This window comes from Tasmannia lanceolata, unplaced genomic scaffold (assembly GCF_043159265.1).
Source record: "Tasmannia lanceolata isolate RefF3 unplaced genomic scaffold, GAP_Taslan_0.1 ptg000037l, whole genome shotgun sequence".
Taxonomy (NCBI): domain Eukaryota; kingdom Viridiplantae; phylum Streptophyta; class Magnoliopsida; order Canellales; family Winteraceae; genus Tasmannia; species Tasmannia lanceolata.
This window is the reverse complement of record NW_027518714.1, coordinates 24,359,350-24,385,273: the sequence shown is the minus strand read 5'-3', so window position 1 is coordinate 24,385,273 and position 25,924 is coordinate 24,359,350. Positions and strand designations below refer to the sequence as shown.

The window sequence follows — 25,924 nt, the reverse complement described above, 5'->3', positions numbered from 1 at the left end:
TGCTAGACCCGTTAAAGTTTAGCTTCAAAATACCATGTGCGGGAGGGTCTCAGTCTTGGACAATCTTGGGTTCTTGGCTGAACCACCACAAATCTCCTTCTAAACATACCATAAATCATGAGCGGATACAAATCTAAAGCACGTAAGGATTTTCACCCATGATTAAGTTCCAACCAGCACTTAATTATTTTTGTGCATGCAAGTTACAAGCATATAATTATTTATATTTTTGGCTTAGTGCATTATCTATGTGCTATTTGTTTATAATTTTTACATGGTTCATCTTTTGATATATATAATTTTATATTTTTAATTAAGTTTCTGTTTTTTGTCAAAAACTCTTACGAGTCACGAGTCATAAAATTAAGAAATTGAGTCACGGGTTGACAACTATGCACGGAATTACCTTTATACACTCACAAAACTTAAATATTAGATTAAATTTACGTTAGAAAAGAAAATAAACTTGAGAAAACAATTTTTTCTGAGGTGTTTTTGCCCCTTAACGTTTTATTGTAGACATGTGTGTCATGTGTTTTGTTATTGACTGCAATTAGAGAGTTGTTTTTGTTGTTTGGTTGACTGATAACTCTATTGTTGTGTATTAGTTTTTGATTCTTAGCTTGATTTGGATGCAGGCTGCAAATTCATTGTGTTGTTGTACTTCATATCATGTTGTTACCTCTTCTTTCTTTTTTTATTTATGAATTTGGAGCGTACTTTTCCTACTTATCGTAGATGCCATTGCATGATATTTTGTTATTATTTAGTTTATTTAAGATTTGTTTAAATTTTCTAATACCGACTTCCATTTTTCTACAGATGATTGACTTGTTCAAATTCCTTCCTTCCCATCTGGCGGTATGTTTCTTTCACTTTTGTTTCCTCTTTTCTTTTTGTCCATATCATGATGCACATATATGCTCTATCAACTTACTATTAATTCTGCACATTAATCATGGCTCGTTAGCTTGCTAAACAAATTTGCTTCCGTTGGTTGGCCATTATTAGATCAATCGATTAAATGGTTAAGTAGGCTAAATAACTTGGAGTGAGAATCAAAAGCCACAGTATTTTTTTGGTTTTGTGGATGAAGCCCAACTACAATATTGCCTTGTAATAGAGTTTTGGGATTCCTGCTTTATAGTTGAAATAAGATATTTTATTCAACCAAAATAAAATTTTATTAATTTAAAATGATTTTATTTCACAAATTGATAAAAAAAAATTAGCCAATAAGTAATTTGTATGTCATAGATGGACCAAATTATCTTAATGCGCTTTTGGGGTTGACAAGGTTCCTTGCATTGGGAATTCCTTATCTTCAGTGGAAGCATGATTCAATTGCGGATGCTTTAGCCATAACTAAGGTTGAGCAAGACATACCTGTTGTAGAAGAATTGTTAACCAAGAAAAAACTGTCAATTTTTTCCATCTAGGAAACTTAATTGAAAGGACTGTTGATGTCAAAAATTCGGTAGATCAGTGTGGTTCTAGGTTCAGATTCACTGTTCTTGATGTAGTTGGTGCGTTAGGAGGGATTTTGGTCGCTTGGGATGGAGCAATGTTTGCACTTGAAGAGGTGGCCATTGGAGTTTTTTGGTGTCAGTTTGTAACGACCCGATTTCCATAACCGGATCGCTACAAGCAAACACCTGCCAAAATACTCATTTTTTTTTTTTTTTTTGTTTAACCAACCATATATGAAAATTAAATAGCCATCGACCTTCCATTTCAAAATATCTCCTTACAATAACTTTAACTTAAAACCAATTTATTCAATTAAGTAAAGTCTTGAACTAGCCAATTTAAAATAAATTCAAAGGGGTTGACGAAGGGTATCGTCTTCCTTAATTATTTGCTCCCATCACCCTATGCTCCTAGACGTCCTCGTGCGCAAACGCACCCTCATTAGAATTCTCTAATCCTGGGGAGAAAAATAAGGTCAGCAGAATGATAGAAACTGAACCAGTATAAGAATTCAATTTAAAACAACATATCAAGATCCATATTATAGATAAGACAATTGAAATTTTTCAAAAGAATGGTTTGCCAAAATCTTCTGCAACTGAATAGTAAAATCATTTTGGATTATCAAATGTACTAATAACTGAAAGAGAATAATGCAATAACATTTGGAACAATTATAAATTTACCACATTCTTATCATAACAATTTCATTTAAACCCAGGGCACTCCAGCTCCCACTAACTTGTTGCCCTTGCCAACCCGGTCGATTCCGCGGGGACTTATTACGATAGATCATACCGCCTAGGGACTCTTGGTCTCCGTAGGATTCCAACATCAACTAGGAGTTGCGCAGTTCTCCCAAGTTGTATACCTTTTATCACGGGGATAACTCAAGGTTTCCCATCACCCTTTCCCATTTCCTCTTTGGATATTTCTTATATTTCCAAACTGCTTCATGTGTTTGACAAATACAATTAAACGGATAAATCTTTATTAGAAATCAGATTCCATTTCCAATATATAATACAAGAGACAAAATTTCATTTATCATAGAATAGTTTAGAAAACATAAAGATTTAGATACTTCACCATTCTTGTTGTATAATTTGAAAGCCATACGAGCAAAGTTTAGCTATCACCTGCCTTAATCTTACAAACGCAGTAGGACGAGATGGCTTCTGTAGGCAAATCAATAAGTGAAATAGGTCAACTTATTTCGGTCTAGGTTCTTTTAATCATTTTCATTTTTTTCTTTATCGGGAGGAGCCCCTGACTTTGGGGTCAACAGGGTATCTGCAACGATACAACTGCTGCCCTGTCTAAGGTATAAATACCACACGGGCAGCACTATAGCTGTCCAGGTTTAGGTATTAAAAACAGCAAGTAAATAAATATCACACAGGCAGCACTATAAATGTCCTGGTTTTGGTATTAAAACAGTAAGTAAATAAATTTCACACAGGCAGCACTATAGCTGTCCTGGTTTTGGTATTAAAAACAGCAAGTAATTAAATACCACACAGGCAGCACTATAGCTGTCCTGGTTTAGGTATTAAAACAGCAAGTAGTTAAATACCACACAGGCAGCACTTGTCCTGGTTTTAGGTATTAAAATCAGCAAGTAAATATCACACAGGCAGCACTATAGCTGTCCTGGTTTTAGGTATTAAAAACAGCAAGTAAATATCACACAGGCAGCACTATAGCTGTCCTGGTTTAGAACATTCAAGGAATAAAATCTGTTTGTGATGAAAATATGAACAGACTCATTATTACCAAGCACATGATCTGTTGGGTTGTAAATATGACAACACTACAGTGTACTTAGCTGTTTACACCAAGTCTGTTGATTAGAAAACTTTCTATATAGTTTATTTGACCATCATGATCACTCAACTTATGGATTCGACCTTACAAAATTTCACACTCTAACTGTTAAATATCAAATCTCTATTTTCTTTGAAAATTTAGTGGGCTTCCAACTGTTGAGGAATCGATCTATATAAAAAGTATCATTCATTTTTATTTTTTTTTGTGCGCATAGTTCTGTAGAGATTTAAAACTGCAGAAAAATTTATTATTTGAAACCCTATGCTTCGATAAAATTTCAACTGTAGACATAGAGTATTTATAACTCAGTAGAAACCCACGATTTTATCAACTAATTAAGTCTTGTAAATATAAGGGAACCCTTAAGTAATTTGGACCGTTCTAACAAATGAGATGACAAGAAATTTCTTATGGTTTTATAGACTCAGACCAACTGTAACAGTTTGGATGATCAAACCCATTAATATCATATGATTATATTAGGTAAGCCAATATCAAGTGGATTTAGCCTAACTTGAGTAAAACATAAATATGTATGCTATACTTGTGATGAGTTTGAGACGGGAGGTCAAAGCTTAGCTTTTATCTTCACTTTTCCTTTCTTCCTTCCTCCTACGGTTGAGGTGTGCAAGGAGAACAATGGAAGGGAAGAATATGGGCAAGATATAGAGGGGAAAAAGGAAGCAAGAGTTGGACGTGTGAGGAGGCCCAAGTCTCTTTTTATTCTACTTTACTTTCCAAATTTTTAAAATTGGAATTTATGGTGAGTTGTAAGAGGCTATGGTAAGTTGCCATCAATCAAATCCCTTGATTTCCCAATGACTACTATATAGTCAATATATAAAAGAGAGGGAAAAGAGATATGGTAGTTGCTCACAATCAAATCCCTTGATTTGGGATTTGATTGCTCATATTCCCAAAAATTACTAGATCTTATCTTTTAAGAAATCTCCTAAAATTTTGAGATTTGAATTTTATATAAGTAAGTCAATCATACCAAAAGAGGAGTACAAGATTCCTTTCAAAGTGGAAATCAAATCTCCAAAAAGAAAAAGAAACTTTCCCTTCCCAACTATCATACAATCATTGTTACTTACCCTAATTATATATATATATATATATATATATATTTAGTAGTTTTGAAATGCTATTTCTAATTAGAGTATAGTATACTATATTCAATGGATTTTTGAAAGGATTTTTAGGTGGACCCACACTTATATGCACGTTTTTCCATACAAGGAAAAACGTGGGTTTCTTCCCTCCACTGTTAAATTCAAAAAATTTCCACCTTTTAAGTGCTATTTTCCACGGAAATTATTTTCTTCTCTTAATTAGAGAATTTAGATCTAACTTTCAATAGCCATCGATTCTAAGATCTATGGATCTAAGCAAATCGAAGGGAAAAGAGTGATTAAATTTTAAGATCAAGGGTTGATCAACGATGGATCGTTGATCCCCACCCTTGAAAATAGATCCACTGATCCAAAGACTCAAATCTTAGGGTTATTAAAGAAAAGTTAATCACAGTCATTACACAGTTCGATTAAGGTGGGTGGTTGACACTGTGAGTTGGGTTTTTTTGGCACTTCATGGGCCTAATGATGCTTCTCCTTGTGACTCCTTGTGGGCTGAGTTGGACTCGATTGGGTTGATGCGTGCCATGTGGCAGATTCCTTGGTGTATTGGTGGGATTTTGGTTTCAGATTTTGGCCGAAATTGTAAAAATTTTGGCTGAAATGACCAAAATTTGAAAAAAAAAATTGGTTTCAGTTGGGACCGAAATTGGTGAGGACTTCAATGTATGTGGTTTACTTTTATGAGAACTGGAAGGCCTCAAAGATCAGCTAGGTTTTAGGGAAGTTGATAATGTGTGTGATAAGTTATTCAAGGTATTTTAGTCAGTGTTTAAAAACTCCTTGACTCGGCAAGGAACTCGCCCGAGTCGACTCCTTTTTACCTCGGCCGCATTCCGCGTTTCACCACATCCGCGTTTCGCATTTTGCCTTACAGAGTCAATAAACTCCTTTGACTCTCCCGAGTTATGACCTTGTCAACCGTGTTAACCGCGTTCTTGGCCGCGTCCGCGCCGAGTCAACAAGGATTTTTCTTGGCCGCGTTCCGCGTCAAATCCGCGTTTTTAAACACTGATTTTAGTCACTTGACTGGAAGTATATATGATGATTGTAAAGATCATTTCTCGCACTCGCTGTGTACTCCGTCATCTATCTGAGGGATGCCACCAACTTTGTGAAACTAAGCAATACCTATATAACTGGAATTAGACAGATAATTCTGCCATTGCATCTAGTGCAAGGTTGCCAGAGCAGGAATCGAAAGCGGGAATCGAAACAGGAATCGAAGGCTCCCGGGGAAGAATCCTACTAAAGGTTGCCAGAGCGGGAATCGAAAGTGGGAATCGAAGGCTCCCGGGGAAGAATCCTGCTTCCTTGATCTAGTGTGCCCTTTGTAATCAATCCATTCATCTAAGTTTCTTACGGTCCACGACCACAGTAGAAGTCTGTGCCTTTTTCTTCACATTTTAGAGCAGTCCTTGCTCTAGAGTGGAAAGCATATTTGTGTTCAATCACTGAATGTAGATCTTTGTTTCTATTGTAGTTCGCCAGAAATGAGGTAAACATTCATTCTGTATGCATTCAATGGCACTGATAATCTTTTCGCATAAAATATGGGATATAATGACGAAAAATAATCGAAAGATATCACAAAGCCTTAAGTTAATACTAACATATGATATCTCAACAATATGTTTCTTTTATTATTTTTTAACTATAATATGAAGAGTTTCTTGGATTATTTTTTTAACAATAATAAAAAGAAGGCTTCTGGAACTGTTCTTTGTAATCATAAAAATGAAAGTTGTGGGATGTAAGTTTGGATTTGCATGAAAGAAGCTATTTCTTAAGTATTTACTGTGATTTCCTTTTCTTTTCTGGATTTAATAAAATTATTGATTAGTAGACACTTTTCCATGCAGGTGGTGTTCGACCATGATGGTACGCATATGTTAGTTATGTGTATCCTTGACTTAATATATTTTTATTCGCTTTTTGTTTTTGCAAATGCATGCACTATTTTCCTTCATTATGACCTTCTCTCATGCTTTGTATGATTTAGGTATGAAGCTTCTTTTTTTTCTATTTTTTGTGAAAGATTAGGTATGAAGCTTTCAATCAATAAAATACTCATTGAGTTTATCACTTGGATCTCTTTCAACTTATGATCATGACCATGCATTTTTTTTACCTTGTAGTATACCCCAATAGATGTCCTTTATGAGAATTGTAGCACTTTTTAGCATATTTTAAAAACTTATAAGAGTGATGACCTTTATGAGGATTGTTGCACTTTTTAGCATATTTTATAAACTTAAAAGAGTCCACTATGAACTCTCTAGACTATAGTTACCGGAAACTTCCTAGTTGGATGGGAAGCTTGCTTCTCCGGAAACTCGCTTCGGAAGCTAAGTTCTTCTTCTTCCCAAATTTAGGAGAAGCGCATCCTATGCGTTTCCTCTTAATTAAGACTACGCTTCCTATTTAGGTAATTATTTCTTCCCAAAATAATATTTTCTCATTTTGATAATGTTGAAGGAGCATATTAAAACAAATAGTGCATTTAAGACTTGAAAACTCATCTTAAGTTTCAAATTAAATTATGTGGATCTTTTCCCAAAAAATAACTATAAGTATGCATGTGAAACTGTAAATTCCTAACATTTGTAATTCTAATTAGTCACGAAGCCTTATTTTCTACTTGTAATACTAACCTATATTAACCGTTACGTCCTAACCTACTACAATCCTACTCTTTCTATGTATTTCTTGTTCGCTTCCAATGACGCTTCTTACACGTCTCATGTTGAACTTCATTGACGCTTTCCACATTTTTTTTTACTTTCTATAAAGCTTTTTGCTTTCCGCATTCTCTCTTTTCTGAATCCCTCGCTTCTCGCATCACTTCTCACACTCGCTTCCCACTCTGGCAACTATGCTCTAGTCTTGACTTTGCTCAATCGCGTTAATGTGGCCCCTTTTGTTGGTTGTTGGGACCAAATCATGGAAATGGAATTTTGATTGCCCATTTGTAGGCATGTGACACATGGATACTTGTTTAGGCCCACTGTATTGCGTTCGACATGATACAATACCAACACAAATATTGGATACTTCTATTGTTCAAAATAACTATCATGTTTCAAATATGTCACTCTCTTCAAATTAACTATCATACTTCTTGCAAGTTAATCTAATCAAGTTTTGTGTTTAGATACATGTCTTGTATCTTTATCTCATGGGATGGGATACTAATATGTGAAAACTTAGTGATATTTTTTGGACCATGGCCATGGCTATTGATGTTGGACCCAGGTTTTCCAACATGCCACATGTGTGTTTGGAAAGCAATATGCCTCATATACAGTGGTGGAGCCCTCTCATATATAGTGGTAAAGAGATCAAGAAGAGAGGTTGGGCCAATCTTCCTTCTTCGAAGAGGGATTTTTATGACAGCAGTAAATTGGAGAGATGTAAATCTGGAATATATATCATATCTGTAACATCCTCAATCCAAATGCTCGGCAATAGTTAAAATTAGATTAACACAATCAGAAAATGAAGAAGAACAAGGAGATAATTTCCCCTAGGGTTCCGTAAACCCTAGAACACAAAATGACAAGGTGGCATGTTGTGCCTCTCAAAGCAAATCATGATATCAATAATAAAAAAATATTATAGATCCTTTTCTGTAAAATGACATAAATACTACTCCCCTCAAAACATGAATAGTGACTTGAATAGTAACTTGAACAATAACATGAATAGTGAACTCACCTAACATGACATTAAAAACTCAAACATACGTGAATGAAATAAATAAGCTAATTACACTTCAAACAAGGGGCCACTTATGAAAGTCAGGCCAAGTTCTCAGTCAGCTTATGAATACCTTCCCGAAACCCCATAATCATTTGTGAAATGATGTATGGCGCTCCCATCGATTTATTAACATATCCGGTGTTAAGGCTACTCTTTTAGTGCCCCCAAATTGGGGAGAACTCAATCTCTAGCAGCTAGCAGCTAGCATCTTCATCTGATAAGTCACCATGATGCAAAATGAGGTACTTGACATTGAAGGCGTCAGATGTGCGAATATGTCTTGACAACTTCAGCTTATAGGCGTCATCATTAATCTTCTTTAAGTATTTCACACAATTCAATCTTTTTGTCTCTCATGTTGTTAACACCACTTGCTACTTGTTCCTTTGTCAAAACAAGCCAGGCATACTCTCCAACCTCAAAAAGAACCCTGCAATGAGCTCCTTATACTTGGAATTGCTGCTCACATATCTTGGTATTAATTTCTCGGAGACAAGGAACCGTGTCTTTTGCTTTCACATTGAATTAATCCAAAGTGGGAAGTGGGGTTAAATCTAGAGCACATGTCTCAAGCCGGTTGTTAACTTGTTTGCATAGTTCTTCATGTTTTGTTGGATCCATTCTATAATGTGCTTGGTCGGTTTGAACTGCTCCTGGCATCAAATCTATGTGATGTTGTACATGTCGAATTGGATGTAGGTGGGAGGTAGTTTTTCAGGAAGAACATTTGGAAACTCCTCTGCTAGTGGGCAAACCACATCTAGAATAGAACTGAATTCGCCCTCCCCCTCTGACACTAGAATTACAATACCATGGCATCCGTAATTTAGTCAAAGTAAGAAGATTGGTACCCTACCTGGGTGTCAGTTTAGGCCCAAACTCCTTAGATGGGGTGAGAGCAATTTTCAAATTCTCCATCATAAAAGAGTTAAGTGTTCTTATGCCCATCATGCACGACCTAAAAATCATAGTGCCAATGTCCATTGAGTGAACGGTGACATACATCCATAGAAACAACATCACAGCACACCTTTCTCCCCATTGTTTGAATGCTTTGGTGAAAATAATCTTTTCCAAATGACCAGAGCTTCGTCACGGTTGCCACATAATACCTCACCTTCCCCCTCATCGAGAACCTCATCATAGACCGGTTCATCATCATGATCAACTCGATTGTCTAACTCTTCTTTGATCAAAGGTGTTCTATATGCCATGAGGGTTGAGAGATGGGATGAGATTGTTGGGATTTAGTGTCTTGTTTCGTAGGTTTTTAGTGGGGTCCATCCTTCAGTCTCCTAGTATGACTAGGAGAGATAGGATGGTTTCTAAAAATTGAAAGGGACTGTCTTTTAGTCTAGGAGAGAGAATGTTAAGAGTAGGTTTAGATTTTAGGAAACCTACATTTTATAAGATATTGTCATACCTTATGTAAATGATGAGAAAAACAGTGAGAGCTTGACTGTGGGATGTGATAGTCATTTCACTTGGACGTTGGGTGTTCTTGGTTTGATCTTCTGGGGTTGTGTGGGTTGAGCATGTAAAGATCCGGTTAAGGGATTGGTGATTATTTCGTTGTAATCTCTTATGCTTGGTGCTCATAGTGGAAGATGGTTTCTCTCCCGTGGATGTAGGCAATCTCTCCGAACCATGTATACTCATGTCTTAATTGTATGTTGTGGTGTTTATTATTTCTGTTGTTGTTGCACCGTTCAGATTTTGGTTTGACCAAAATATTATTTTTCAAAAAAGTGGCATCAAAGTTGAGTTTAGACTTTAGAGTGATCATCCACGAAGAACGATCAAGAATGACAACATTTTGATAGTTTGATAGAGATTCTAACGGGAGGTGGAGTTTTGTCATGAGGTAGCCATCGTATAGATCTGTGTGGTTTAGTTTTGATTTAGAAGGTGGGTGCATCGATGGAGGGAGGCTTGGATTGATTGGGAAAGAAAACGAGCAAAACCCGCCCAAATTTTTTCAAACACCGAATTCTCTAATTTGTCCGTCCAATCGGACACCTGATCGATAAGTCATCCTCTATCTTGTCGGCTGATCAATAATCCGACCAGATGACTAGAGACTGATCGATTGTGTCCCAGTCAATTAGTTGGGTGATAGTCTGATTGAACGACCTTAGAATTTGGACAACCAGAGCCAAAATTAAAATGTTTCTTTCAAAGTTTGTTAAGTGATTTGAGGATGTGTGTAGCTAGTTGTTGCAGAAGGCAAATGGTTGTTTGCGTGATGGCAAATGGGTAGAACCGGTGGTTGAGAAACATGATTAGTTTGACATTGTTGGGATTTAGTGTCTGGTTTCCTAGTTTTTTACTGGGAGAGAGGATGGTTTCTAAAAATGTCTCGTATAGTCTCTTAATAGGATTAGGAGAGAGAGAGATGGAGAGTAGAGTTTTAGGAAACCTAAGTTATATGTGGTATTGTTATAACTTATGCAAAGTGACATGAGAAAAACAGGGAGAGAGCTTGAACGTGTGGGAAGTGATGGGGGTTTCACATTGAAGTTAGGTGCTCTTGGTTTTATCTTCTGGGGTTTTGGGCGTTGAACTTGTAAGGATTGGGTTAGAGGATTGGTGATTATTTCCATGTAATCTCTTCTGCTTGTTGCTCATAGTGGAAGATGGTTTCTCTCTCGTATATATAGGCAGTCTTGCTGAACCACATAAATTTGTGTCTTCATTGTGTGTGGCTTGTGGTGTTTACTATTTTTCATTGCGGTTGCACCATGTAGATCATGGTAGGACTGATGGATTGTTTCTTAACAAAGGCATATGCTGATGCAGATTGGGTAGGCTCACACTTTGTTAGGAGATCTAGCAGTGTGCAATGACTATTGCACTTTTGTTGGGGGTAATCTAGTCATGTGGAAGAGTAAAAAACGATCGGTGGTGGAGAGATCTAGTGCTGAGGCAAAATGCATATCTATTGAACATGGGACCTGTGAACTTTTGTGGCTTAAGATTATACTAACAGAAATGGGAGGAGTGGACAGTTCCATGAAACACCATTGTGATCATAAATGATAAATCCATGCACATAACCTCTAATGCAATATTCCATCAAAGAACACCACATAGAGGTTGCAGCCACTTTGTGAGAGAGAAAGTGGAGGACAATATCAATCCCATTTTTCAGATCAGATGAGCAACTCACGAACATTCTCACCATAGAAAGGATTCTTGGCAAGCTAGACATTTTTGACATTCATGTTTGAGCTTGAGAGGGAATTATGAAATACGTTGGTTTATTTCAAGTTATTTGATGTATAGTCGGGGGAATTTTTGTCCTTTTGCATTTTATAACTTAAGTGAATAAAAAATAGGGCATGCCCCACGATGGAGACATAGCCCTATTTCCATGAGTTATTTGTCCTCCTCTTCTTTTGGGGCTTCTTTGTCCAACAGATGGTATTGATCCTCTTTGTTCTGAGTTCGTGTCATGTCTTAGATGTAAGGACATCTGGGTCAGATGTCACAGGTGGGAAAGAAACATATGTTATGTTATATAGAAATTCTAGGCCTAATGAGTGCAAGTGTTTCAGTACCACATAATCAGAAAAAGCTAGTCTGAAAGTTGTAACTCGAAATTTAAATAAAAAAATCCTAATTTAGAGAAGGTATAATCCATTGTAGAACCACGTTTTCTGACACTTCACAACATATTAGTATTATATTAGCTAGGCTTGTATTTACTATTTAGCAAAAAATTTGAAATTTTCATTTCGGTAAATATTTCTTCTAATAGTTACTGGCCTTGTTTTTTTTTTTTTTTTGGATAAATAGCTTTGATTGAACCAAATGCTCATCATTATTGAAAAAGATTGTATTCCTTTTAGGCCTCTTAGTAAACAATGATTCTACCTTGAAGCCATGTTTCTACAGCAAGGGTGCACATTTTGGTTTGTACATTATAATATTTTTTCTAGCCTTTCTTCATGGGCACACCAAATAGGGATTCACTTAGCTTTAAGTTGTTTCTCATTGTTTCTGTCAACATTCTACATGGTGTGGTAGAGAGATGATGAGATAATGAGAGTGAAGAGAGAATGAGAGAAGACGTGGCGTGAATGAGTGAGAGAGAGAGAGAGTTGTTCTCCCTTTCTACATGAGAATGTAATATATATATATTAGAATAGAGTTACATAAATTGACTAAAATGACCCCCACATAAGTGGTGTCCAATACGCACGCCTACTGTCAACACTCCCCCTCAAGCTGGAGTGTATATATCATACATCCCAGCTTGTTACATAAGTCACTCAATCCCACTCTGCTTAAGGGTTTGGTAAACAATCTGCTACTTGATCATTTGATCTAGTGAACACTGTGCAAATCTCCCCTTTTTGAATCTTGTGACAGATAAAGTAGCAGTCCACCTCTATGTGTTTAGTCCTTTCATGGAAGACTGAATTATGTGCTATGTGAATGGATGACTTGTTATCACAGTGAAGTGAAGCATGAGATGAGTAGGGAAGTCCAAACTCTAACATAAACGACCTCAACTAGATCAACTCACACCCTGTAGAGGCCATGGCCTTATACTTTGCCTCTGCACTTGATCTGGGCATGACATCCTTTTCTTGCTCTTCCAGGACACCAAATTGACTCCAACAAAGGTGCAGTAGTCCATAGTCGATGTCCTATCTGCAAGGGATCCTGCCCAGTCTGCATATGAATATCCTTCGATTCTCATATGCTTGTGTTTCCTGAAGATCAATCCTTTACCAGGAGCTTTCTTTAGGTATCTCACGATCTTAGTGACTACTGACCAATGTGATGTCCGTGGGGTACTCATGAACTGACTGGCTATACCAACATAGGATATGTCTGGGCGTGTGACAATGAGATAAATCAACTTCCTAACTAAACGTCTTTATCTCCCTGGGTCCTCCAGAAGTTCCCCCTGATCAGGAGAGATCTTGATGTTGGGATCCATGGGCGTCTCAGCCGGCTTTGCACCCAGTAGACCTGTCTCCTCCAGTATATCTAGCGCATATTTTCTTTGTGACAGATATAGCCCTTCACGTGAGTAGGCTACCTCTATGCCTAAAAAATATCTGAGGCGACCAAGGTCCTTAGTGTTGAACTCTTTCTGAAGGAAGTCCTTCAACCTCCATATACCTGGACTATCACTCCTAGTAATAATAAAGTCATCAACATAGACAACCTGAAAGATCCGACCATCCTTAGACCGAGAGCTGAATACAAAATGGTCCACAACACACCGAGTCATGCCAAACCTTACAACTGCTTCACTGAATCTCCCAAACTAGGCACGGGGAGATTGCTTAAGGCCATACAAAGCCTTATTCAACTTGAAGACATCATTCTTCATCTCCCCCTGAGCAACATACCTATGAGGTTGCTCAATATAAACCTCCCCATGCAGATCACCATGTAGGAATGCATTTTTGATATCTAACTGATAGAGTGGCCACGACATATTAATAGCAAGTGAGATAAGAACTCTGACTGACGGTATTTTTGCCACAAGAGAGAACGTATCTGTGTAATCAATTCCATAAGTTTGTCTGTATCCTTTTGCTACCAGTCTTGCCTTAAGTCTCTCCACTGTACATTTGGTAAATATTTCACCGTGAACACCCACTTACAGCCCACTACCTGAGCCCCATGAGGAAGGGAAACCAACTGCCTTGTATGATTAGTCTACAAAGCACCCATCTCAGCATCCATCGCTGCTTTCCAACCAGGATGTGCTAAAGCCTCTGCAACTGAACGAGGTATAGAGACAGAGGAAACAGATGACAAAAAAGAACTAAAAGTAGATGACATGCGGGCATAAGAAACCACGTCAGAAATAGAAAGCTGTGTAGAACGAGAACATATGCGAGATGACACAGGAGCATCATCGGGCACAATCAATGGACCAATTACCTCAGGAGCAATGGGTAAACTAGCAAGCTGTGGAGGAGTTGGTTCACATGATGGGCCATCATCACATGTGGGAAATACAACCTACCGAGGTCGATGGGAATAAGTTTTCACCTCAGGTGATGAAGAGGGTACAGAAGGGACACGAGCAAGTAGCAGTAATGGAAGTACTGGCAAGGATGGTGTAGAAGGCTCCGTAAAGTAGGGTGTGTCCTAAAAAAACGTGACATTGGCAGCGACATAAACACGACGAAGCTGTGAACTATAGCACCTGTAGCCTTTCTGAATGCGAGAATAGCGAATGAATACACACTTGATGGCACGTGGGGCAAGCTTATCGAGGCTAGGTGCTAGATTATAAACGAAACATGTACAACCAAACACTCAAGGAACTAAAGATAAGGGATTCCCTGACGGTTGTAAAATGGAAAATGGCGACCTATTTTGGTGGACAAAGGAAGGTAGACAGTTCTCCAGTTCTCCAGAAAACATAAAGTAAAAATAGCGTCAGCCCAATATGTCTTTGGAACATGCATCTGGAATAAGAGAGTGCGTGCATATCAACCAAATATCTAAGCTTCCTCTCAGCAACACCATTTTGCTGAGAGGTATGGGCACAGGATGACTGGTGTAAGATGCCATGACTAGAGAGAAACTGCTGAAAACCACTAGAAGCGGAAAAATATTCATGTGCATTATCTGTGCGCAAGCATTTTAGGGAACAAGAGTACTGTCTCAACACAAAAGGAACAAAACACATTAAAAACTTCAGAATGATCTTTTATTAAATATAACCAAGTCATTAATGAATAATCGTCCAAAAATACAGTAAAAGACACAATAGGATGGAAAAAATGTTATAGAACATTGTAGATGACGAGTAATTTGACTAATAGAAAGTAAACTATAAGGAAAACTAGGAAAAATAAAATAATCACGGCCAAGCGAAGTGTTCCCAGTACCAGAAACAGGACACATCATTTCATTTGCCAGGTTGCTAGAAATACTGACAGAATTAGGTGCAAAGGAACTAAGGAGGCTGTTGTTACCTGTCATATGATGAGAGGCTCCAGAATCAATAAGCCAAGAGCCAGAACGACTGAGAGAGCAGGATGGGAGTGCTACCTTCCTTCGTAATAGTAGCAGTGATTGGTTTTCCCTGATCTTGTGAGCACAAATTGGCCTCACATGCAGTGCGTGAAATAACTAACGTATCTGAAGAAGTAGGCTGCGAAGGGGCCTGAACAGAGATAGAAGTAGTCGCTCCGGAAACATGATGAGCAACACGTGAGGGTCGTAGCTCTGGATGTAAATCGCTGCAAAAGTCTACAGTATGACCCTCATAGCCACAATGTGTAGAGTAACGTGATCCATGGTCACCAAATCCACGGCCACCCCCTAAATCTCTACCGCCACGTCCATGGCTAAGGCCGCCACATATACTACGACCTGAACCAATATGTACTACAAGAGCAGAACGCTCGATGGAGGAATTATCAGGGACCTCTATCCGCAGAGCACATTGAGCTCGAGAAAATGTCTCTGTGAGGGACAATAAAGAGTCCTGCCCTGTAATCTGCTGGCGAATAGGTAAAAAATCACGTCCCAAACCATCAAGGAACTGAACGACCCTCAAATCACTTTTCTGCTTGGCTAGGATGGCATGGTCTATAGAAAAGGGATGGAATGTGTCAAGTTGCTCACAAAGGTGAGCAAACTCGGAATAGTAATTCAAAAATAGTACGATCACCACGCTCCAAACGCCGTAGTTCCGAGTAAGTGCCACAAATACGCGTCATATTATTTTAACACGGATAGAGAGTTTTAGCATGATCCCAGATCTCTTTGGACGTGTCAAGGAACATCATGTGTTCGGCAATTTATGGCTCCATGCTATGATGGAGGAGGGTTTGAATGTGTGCATCCTCCTAGTTCCACTGAACATATTCCTTGCTCTATGATGAGGGAGGAGCCAATGTAAGATAACTAGTTTTCCCTTGGGCTTTAAGGTAAATCTGAACAGACCGAGACCACGGAGGGTAGTTCTTTCCATTCTGTTGGATATATGTAATAAGCCTGAGGGCATAATTGTCATTGTTCTTAGCTTTCCTTTATATAAATACATTAGTGAGGGGGAGTTTCCCCTAACTCACTTTTCTCTTCTCCAAATCTCTCTCTCAACATGGTATTAGAGCCCTAGGGTTTCTGATCCCTAGGGATTACCTTTGGCCTCCATCTTCTCCGTCCCACACCCGTAAACCTAACCCTCGTCTCTCCCTCACCTCCATCTCTCATCTCCAACCCTAACCCTCCCCTCCCCTCCCCTCCATCTCTCTCTCACACCCTAACCCACCCTCCACGCCCCACCTCTCCTCCCCCCCCCCCCCCCCTCGCCTCTTCAGTCCCCTCCCGCCCCCATCCAAGCCCCCCTCAAACCCTGCCCCCCTCCTTCAACCTCATGCCCCCCTCAACCACTCCCCCCCCCCCCCCGGCCTCCTTCAGGCCCCGCCCCCTTTTCAACCCCCTACAGCCCCCCCTTTCTCACCATCCTTCAGTCCCTCCCCGTCTCTTGTCCCCTGCATCACCTACACACCCAGATTTCTTCACCCAACCCCTATTCTTCTTCCTCTTTTTATTCATTTTTCCCCCTTCTCCATCATTATGTGCTGATTTAGTTCGGTTCCTCTTCATCTTGTCTCTTCGCAGTCTCCTCCTGTCTTTTATATGGCTACCACTATCCTGTGTTGTTCTCTCGTGAGGCCGCCCTATTTGCTTTTCCATTGAGTAGCTGGTTCTTCCTTTTTCATCTCTTATCTTGCCGTTGCTTGTGGGTTCTATTCTGCTTCTCTTTCTTATGGATCCTTCTGTCATTGTGAATCCCTCTCTTGGCATGACTACTGAAGTCCGTGCCACCCCACCTCCTTCGGCTTCATCTTCCTCACATTCACCTAGCTATGCACCTGTGGATGGATCTTATCCACAGTTGAATATTGCAAAGTTTGATGGAACCAACTACTTACTATGGAAAGTTACCGTCGAGACATACCTCCTGGGTCGAGGCAAAGTCAGCTTTCTTCGGGAGGACCCTCCATCTCTCAAGGACCCTTCCTATACTCGGTGGGAGCAGGAAGATGCCTTGATTCGTAATCTCCTCTGGCAGAGCATGACTCCTGCCATTTCATCCACCATGATCCTCCTCCCGACTGCTAAGGAGATTTGGGATCACATAGTTGTCACCTACTCTAGGGTTGAGAACCTCACACGTATCTATGCCACTTACTCTGAGTGGATGCGTCTGCGACGTTGTGACATATCCCTTGAGACTCATTATGGGCAGTTTATCTCGTTATGTCAGCAGCTTGACATTTTCTTGCGTCTCACTTCTGATGTCAATGTACTTCGTCGACAGAGAGAACAAATTAGGGTTGTGCACTATCTTAAGAGCCTGGGTCCGGAGTTTACGCACCTTTGTCATCAGATTCTTGGCTCCGGCACTATTCCCTCCTTACGTGAGGCCTATTCTCGTGCGCAGCAGTGCCTTGGTGAGTCACCATCCAGCCTCCCATCTGATAGTTCAGCTTCGTGGCTTCTGATGGTATTGGTGGTTCTAGGCCTCCCAAAAGAGGTGGCTCCTTTCCCCAAGCTCGTAGTCGTGGCCATGGAGGTGGTCGTGTTGGTGGTGGACGCGGCCATCCTTACTGTACCCACTGCCATCGTGATGGCCACCAGATCGAGACATGCTATACGCTTCATCCAGAGCTTCGCCCACCTCGATCAGCTCATCTCACTGCTCCTGGCCCATCTGACAGCGTGACTTCTACGCCTGATTCTACTTCTGTTGATGAGTCCTTTACCTTTATGGGGGCAGATTATGAGGAGCTACATCATTTTCGACAGAGTACTTCCCAGCCCACTGCCGGGTTTGCTCAGCCAGGTAGTTCACCCACGACCTTACTCTCTAGCTCCGGGTCCTGGATTATTGACTCGGGAGCCTCCAATCACATGATTGGTAGCTCATCTCAACTATCCTCTTTCCGCTCTTTTTCCTCTGGCTCACAGACCATTACCCTTGCTGATGGGTCCACTTCCCCCATCACTGGTATTGGTACAATATGTCCCTCGCTTACTATTTCATTATCATTTGTACTATGTGTCCCTAAATCTCCATTTAGTTTACTTTCTGTTAGTCAATTAACGAAAAATCTTCAGTGTTCCATCTCATTTTATCCCTCTTATTATTTGTTTCAGGATCTTTCGACTGGGAAGACGATTGGATCGGGTCGTGAGGTGGATGGATTTTATCGCCTTGACTGCAGTCGTTCTCCTACCGCTTTGCATAGCTCTGTTGACGCCTATCAGTGGCATTGCCGTCTTGGTCACCCTTCTCTTCAGCGCCTTCAGCAAACGTCCTTTGTTCCTTCTTCTGTCTCTTCGTTCCAGTGCGAGTCTTGTGAACTCGGGAAGCATCACCGGGCTTCCTTTCCTTCCCGAGTCATTAGTCGAGTTGATAGTCCCTTTCTTTTAGTTCATTCTGATGTATGGGGGCCCTCTAGTGTCACGTCAAATAATGGTTTTAGGTATTTTGCAGTTTTTATAGATGACTATTCGCGTATGACATGGGTATATTTGTTGAAAGACCGCGCTCAGGTCTTCACTTCTTTTCAGAATTTCTATGTTGAAATAAAGAATTAGTTTAATTGCAATATTAAATGTCTTCACATTGATAATGCTCGTGATTTTTTCTATTCAACACATGGGTTTCAGGATTATCTTTCATCTCATGGAATTCTTCATCAATCCTCTTGTGCCTACACGTCACAGCAAGATGGTGTCGTAGAAAGGAAATTAAGGTATCTACTTGAAGTTACTCGAACCATCATGTTTCAAATACGAGTCCCTAAGTCTTTTTGGGGGGAGGTTGTGTTAACATCCTGTTTTCTTGCGAATCGCCTTCCCTCTTCTGTTCTTCGTGGGTCTTCTCCCTTTTAGGTTTTATACCCTCAGCAGGATCCAGTCCCTCTCACCCTCGGGTCTTTCGGTGTGTCTGCTTCGTCCACCTTCTTGGTCCTGGTAGGGACAAACTTGATCATCGGTCGGAACGGTGTGTCTTTTTGGGTTACTCTAGAACTCGAAAAGGCTACCGTTGTTATAGTCATCGACTTCATCGCTGGTTTGTGTCGGCTGATGTTACCTTTTTTTAATCTGAGGCATTCTTTAGCCCTTCATCTACTCCCATTACAAGTCCCTTGAAGAATGAGGTCCCACTATCTCTTCCTTCGATTCCTGACTCGGTTCAGATACCCTCATAGCCTGCTACGATACCAGATCCGTCGCCATCATCATCAATACCAGTGGCTCCACCACCAGTTACCAAACAATATCGGCGATGTCTGCAGAAAGATGAACCTCCACCTCCTTCACTTGAACCATCGCCTTCATCTGTCGAGGTCCCTAACTTACCTACTCGGGTATCTTCTTTACCCTCCTCTGTCATTGCTTCTGACTCTCCTATTGCATCTCGCACTCGATCTCATTCTACTGCACATCCAATATCTCATTTTATTTCTTATGATCGTCTGACATCTTCTTTCCAAGCTTTTTTTTCGTCCTTGTCTTTTGTTGTGTTACCACAGTCATTACAGGAGGCTCTCCAACATCCAGACTGGCGCGCTGCAATGGATCTAGAAATGGGTGCACTCCGATCGAACCAGATATGTGATCTTGTTCCTCTTCCTAATGGTGCTCGACCAGTTGGTTGTCGTTGGGTATTCTCAATCAAGTATTTACCTGATGGGACAGTTGAAAGGTTAAAGGCCCATCTGGTTGCTAAGGGTTATACTCAAACCTTTGGCGTTGACTACCATGAGACATTCTCACCAGTTGCGAAGATTCCTTCAGTTCGAGTGATACTCTCCATGGCAGTTAATAATGGTTGGGCCCTACATCAGTTAGACATCAAGAATGCTTTTTTGCATGGCGACCTCCAGGAGGAAGTTTATATGGAGCAGCCTCCAGGGTATGCTGCTCAGGGGGAGATGTCCTCCTCTGTTTGTCGCCTTACGACATCGTTGTATGGCTTGAAACAATCTCCATGAGCATGGTTTGGCAGATTCAGTGAGGCCGTCATACGCTTTGGACTTAGACAGTGTGCAGTAGACCATTCAGTGTTCAGTCATTAATCTTTTGCAGGGTGTATTCTGTTGATTGTGTATGTTGATGACATCATCATTACAGGTAGTAACTCAGGGGGAATTCAAAGATTGGAGACTTTCTTACAAAAAGAGTTTGCTATAAAGGACTTGGGCCGCCTCAGATACTTGCTTGGGATAGAGGTGGCATATTCCTCTCATGGGATATCTCTATCACAGAGAAAGTATGTGTTGGACTTATTGGAAGAGACAGGGAATCTTGGAGTAAAACCTGTATCTGCGCCTATGGATCCCAATGTAAAACTTATTCCAGAGGAAGGGGAAGGGGATCTGTTGGAAGACCCTGGCAAGTATAGAAGACTAGTTGGTAAGCTCATATATCTCCTTGTTACTCCCCCAGATATCTCTTATGCAGTTGGAGTAGTTAGCCAGTTTATGAGTGCTCCTCGTACCTTTCACTGGGCAGCAGTAGCTCAGATTCTCCGCTATTTGAAAGGGGCACCAGGGAAAGGATTGCTATTCAAGAAAAATGGACATGTCAGGGTGGAAGGATATTGTGATGCAGATTGGGCAGGATCTCCACCAGATAGGAGATCAACCACGGGTTACTGCACCTTTGTTGGTGGTAATCTAGTTTCGTGGAAAAGTAAGAAATAAGAGGTAGTTCGAAGTCCAGCGCCGAGGCAGAATACCGACCTATGTCCCATACGAGTGGGGAGCTTCTTTGGTTGCGTTCCCTCATGACAGAGATTGGTTTTTCTTCTTCTTCTCCATCTCAGCTTTATTGTGATAATAAGGTTGCGATTCACATAGCGACCAATCCTGTCTTCCATGAGAGAACCAAGCATATAGAGGTTTATTGCCATTTTATTCGTCAGAGAATCCATAGGGGCGAGATACATGTTTTCTTTACTCGATCTGTGGACCGGTTAGCAGATATTTTCACCAAACCCTTGCCTAAGTCGAAGTTAAATGATATTTGTAGCAAGCTGGGAATGTATAATATCTACATTCCAGCTTGAGGGGGAGTGTTGGATATATGTAATAAGCCTGAGGGCATAGTTGTCATTGTACTTAGCTTTCTCTTTATATAAATACATTAGTGAGGGGGAGTTTTCCCTAACTCACTTTTCTCTTCTCCAAATCTCTCTCAACACTCAATTTGACAGAAGTCATCGAAACCACAGGGAGGGTCATAGAAGACTTAGAAGCTACAGTCGAAGATGTAGGAGTCACCATACCAAATCTCCACAACTACTACAAACAACGTGAGGGATATAGAAACACCAATCACCACAAACTAAACAATAAGTAACGATGAAGGCAATAACAAGCCGCAGTCAACACAACCAACCAACAACTATGGACTAGTATCCCCTTTCAACACCACTAACAGACAACCAACCAACAACGTACGACGGAATCTGAGCCATCACAAAGAACCAATCAACGAGCAAATCACATAAAAACCACCAACAACACCACTAGATCCAACAAGGAGCAGCCAACCATCAATGAGTACTACATCCACTATTAACGGGAGTTAACAGCCACCAAATCAGGACAGCTTACACAACAACCCTTGCTGTCCCGCACATTAGAGGATTCCGAGACCAAAAACTTCGCACAGAAGGCCTACGAAAAAGTGAGAAGTGGTGTCTCGGAACCCTCAACAGATTTTATTATAAGAAAAGATGGATATTAGCACATAAAGATGGTAGATTACGGAGGATTGGCGACTGATGTGATACGAAACACGTATAAAACAAGGGAAAAAGGGGTGGGAGGAGTGGCGGCTAGTGTTGAAGAACACAAAAAAGGATTGGGAGTGGAAAAGAACCAAAAAAAAAGGTAGGTTTGGGACTGTTGTGTATGATAGGTGTGGTTAGGGTTAGGGTTTCACGATGAAAAACACAAAGGAATGGTGTAGAGGAGTGGGCGACAATGGTAGAATGGGTTAGGGTTGGTGGGCAACAATGGTAGGAGGGGTTAGGGTTGGGCGGCAACAATGGAAAGGGCTAGGGTTTGGATTTGAAAGTTAGGGTTTGATCAAAAGAAAACCAAAAGAAAATAAAGAGAAGAAGGATGATAGGGTAGATAGGATCTCTAACCTTTAGCTATGATACCATGTTAACATTCTACATGGTGTGGTAGAGAGATGATGAGAGAATGAGAGAGAAAAGAGAATGAGAGAGAATCGTTCTCCCTTCCCACGCGAGAGTGTAATATATATACATATTAGAATAGGGTTACATAAATTGACTAAAATGACCCCCACATAAGTGGTGTCCAATATGCACACCTACTGTCAACAGTTTCCATAGTTCTCATGGAAAAATTAAATGTCCTTTTGGAGTTACATTATGTTTTTCAGATGGGAAGCAATAGGTCAACATCATGTCTTGTTTTCACACCAATGTGTGTAAATATCTGAATTCGATTTGGTGACCTTAACTCAATTCAAGTAACAATTAAATAGTCAAATTTTCTTTTCAGGAGTTCCGTTTGGTCGCACTACTGCTACTCAACCCAAAGAATGTTATATGGCAAAAGGTATGGTTTACTCTTTCTGCTAAGATATGGAGTGGTGAAGATAAAATGGTAAACCTCATTGTATATTGTTATTCGTTGATTTCAACTAAAGGACAAGTTGAATGTCAATGCGTTGTGCTTTTTTCAAGATAAAATGGTAAACCTCATTGTATATTGTTATTCATTGATTTCAACTGAAGGACAAGTTTAATGTCAAAGCATTGTGTTTTTTTTCTCCTGCTTGGGTTTGCCAGGCCAAGATTAGTCTCTATGTGTATTGCATACATTCTAGATGTTTTATTTAAACAGCAGGTGGGGACAGCAAAGGTATTCATAGTCCTAATGTCTAGAGTGCATAAGGCATTCCGATAAGTAATGTTACATTTGTACAAGTCATAAAATGTGTTTTAATTTGTATTTCATCTAGTTTACCAAACTCGGTAGTCTGCCCCAATCTTCAATATACAGGTGTTATATGCATGTAATTTGAACTGCACATCTGGTGGGCCTTGTGGATCAGTCACCACCCAAATTTCGGATCAGTCAGACTATCCTAACATTTGCATCTATGTGGACTTTGAATATGAAACATTGTGCATTTTTCGTTTTTACAATTTGTTTCCATGTCACTGATTGGATATGGGTAGGATTGTCTTATCTGAGAATTTTGGAGCATTGACCCATGTGTGGGTAAGATTGTCTGATGACTCTGATCTGAGACTTTTGGAGCGTGGCCCCATGCCTGCGGGTGGACTACCAACTTTGATGGTCTGAGGATTACCACTGACCTCCATTATGATGTCTGAAATATATGTGAAATTTGATATGCAATATTTGGAATATGTAATAGCATATATAACATGTATTATATTTGTATTGCAATGATCAAATACTACATTATGCTCCATTTCCATCTGTTATATATGCTTTAACTCGTTCCCCATGTTCATAGGAGTTCTATAGGCTTTTGGTTCTATCTGATAATTAATTTATGCTGGAAAGATATTTTATAATTTATTGGAATGTTAATTGTCATTTTTTTCTATTCTCATTTAATCAATAAATGTTTCTCTTTATAGTGTCTTGCTATAAAATGCCACTTCTCCATTATAATGTCTGATATATATGTGAAATTTGATATACAATTTTTGGAATATGTAATAGCATATATAACATGTATTATATATGTATTGCAATGATCAAATACTATATTTTATGCTCCGTTTCCTGCTATTATATAGGCTTCAACTCATTCCCCAAGTTCATAGGAGTTCTATATGCTTTTGGTTCTCTCTGATAATTAATTTATTGGAATGTTAATTATCATTTTTTTCTATTCTCATTTAATCAATAAACGTCTCTCTTTATAGTGTCTTGCAATAAAACGCCACATTTCTTCTATAATCTTTGTTTTTAAGCATGCCTTAGGCTAAGTCATAAAAGAACCCTTAATGTCCTTTTGTGCTAGTGATGCTGGATTTTGTTAGGGCAAAAAGAGAGTGCAGCTGATGTTAAGAGATCTTGAGGGTGTTTGAGAGAGTTTAATTTAGGGTTAGCCTGACAGAATTTTCAGTATCATTTTTTGATAGATGACATTAGTTTCATTTTAAATTTGCATTGATTACAGGTTGCTTTGTGTGATTGTTTTAAAGCGCTACATGAATAGAAGTTTTTCAAGACTTGACTGAACATCCATTATTGAAATTGTCAAGATAAGATTTGTGGAACTTGTCAACATCACTTGCCATAATTTTTCAAGAAGCGAGCTTGAATCATTCTTGAGTTTGTCGGAATGGGAGTGCTAAACAACCAAGTGACTCTTGGAGCAAAGACTCAATAATCGGTAGTAAGGGCAAATTGTAGGTAATAGAGTTGTGTCCAATATATGTTTCCTAGCAATGTTTTAAATTTCGGCCAAAATATCAAAATTTTGGATTTCGGTTGGGACCGAAACCATAATCCACAAAACCCGAAATTTCAGATTTTGTCCAAATTTTGGCCGAAATTTCGGATTAAAAATGTAATTCAATTTTTTTCCTGAATTTCGGCCAAAATTTCTGTTTCGGCCAAGGCCGTAACCGAAACCGAAATTTAAAACCTTGTTTGTAAGTATCCTTGTAATAGAGAGACAAAGCTAGATGCGGCTTGGGAAACATATATTTTGTCCATTCCAATCTTGATAGAATGCAACATAGTCTTTCTATGTGTCCATGATTGTTACTTTGTTGATTTCTCTTTCCACTCTGAAGTTTTATTTTGTATTATACTCATATTTTGGGCAACAATTCTAAACAGATTTCTTGTAACGCATTTTCAACTAGAAAGCCCTACTGGTATCATGCATTCCATTGCTGTTGGACTTTCACGAGCAAGTTATTTGATTTATTTATTTATTTTTGAGTGGGAGTTATTTCATTATGATTATTTCCTCATTACTATAAATGCATAAAATTTGTGAAGGTTTGACTTTCCGTCATACTTTGTATCCCGAGTACAAGTGCAACCGCATCTCTACCCCTGATACTGTTGTTCAGGGGCTTCAATATTTGAAAGCATCTATCAAGGCTATGTCCATCAAAGTCATTGAGGTAAGCAGGAGCTGTATAAGAACGGTATAGAATGGAAATACTGAAATAGCATGGTTACTAAAGTAATGAGTATCAGGTTCCGGGTGTTGAAGCTGACGATGTAATTGGGACTTTGGCTGTAAATAGTGTTGCTTCTGGGTTCAAGGTAGTTTATTTCATGTTGGCATGTTTGTTATAGCCTCTAGGAAATTCGCTAATAATCTTGAATCTTATTATGATAGTTGGAGCTCTTTATTTTAGGGGTGCAGTAGGGTAGGGTCGGGTTGGGTCTGGTTGAGGCCAACCCGAACACGACCCGAGGAACCATTTACTCAACCCGAACCCTACCCGACCCGAGTTCCAACCCGATGAGGTTCAACCCTCAAGCCGACCCGACCTAAGGAACCCTTTTCCAACCCGAACCTGACCCAACCCGAGTTTTTAAGCTTACTAAAAAAACGATAAAAAAATGCCGGGTTTCACTCGGGCCGGGTTGCTCAAGCCCTCAACCCGAACCCGTCCCGAACTCAACTCGGGTCGAGAAAACTTAACCCGACCCCGACCAAAGGAT

General features: G+C 39.7%; 1 protein-coding gene across 5 annotated transcripts in view; it reads left to right on the top strand.

Moving 5' to 3' along the window:
- LOC143860146 (5'-3' exonuclease family protein) overlaps positions 1 to 25,924 on the top strand; it is a 70,314-nt gene that overhangs the window by 21,705 nt on the left and 22,685 nt on the right. For 3 of the 5 annotated variants that reach the window (XM_077370688.1, XM_077370685.1, XM_077370689.1), the window contains 5 exons: positions 823 to 861; positions 6,299 to 6,317; positions 22,751 to 22,807; positions 25,247 to 25,374; positions 25,451 to 25,519. In XM_077370688.1, the coding sequence (XP_077226803.1) occupies positions 823 to 861; positions 6,299 to 6,317; positions 22,751 to 22,807; positions 25,247 to 25,374; positions 25,451 to 25,519 (312 nt within the window). The remainder of the gene's footprint in view (positions 1 to 822; positions 862 to 6,298; positions 6,318 to 22,750; positions 22,808 to 25,246; positions 25,375 to 25,450; positions 25,520 to 25,924) is intronic. The other 2 variants (XM_077370686.1, XM_077370687.1) reach the window with 2 other exon arrangements.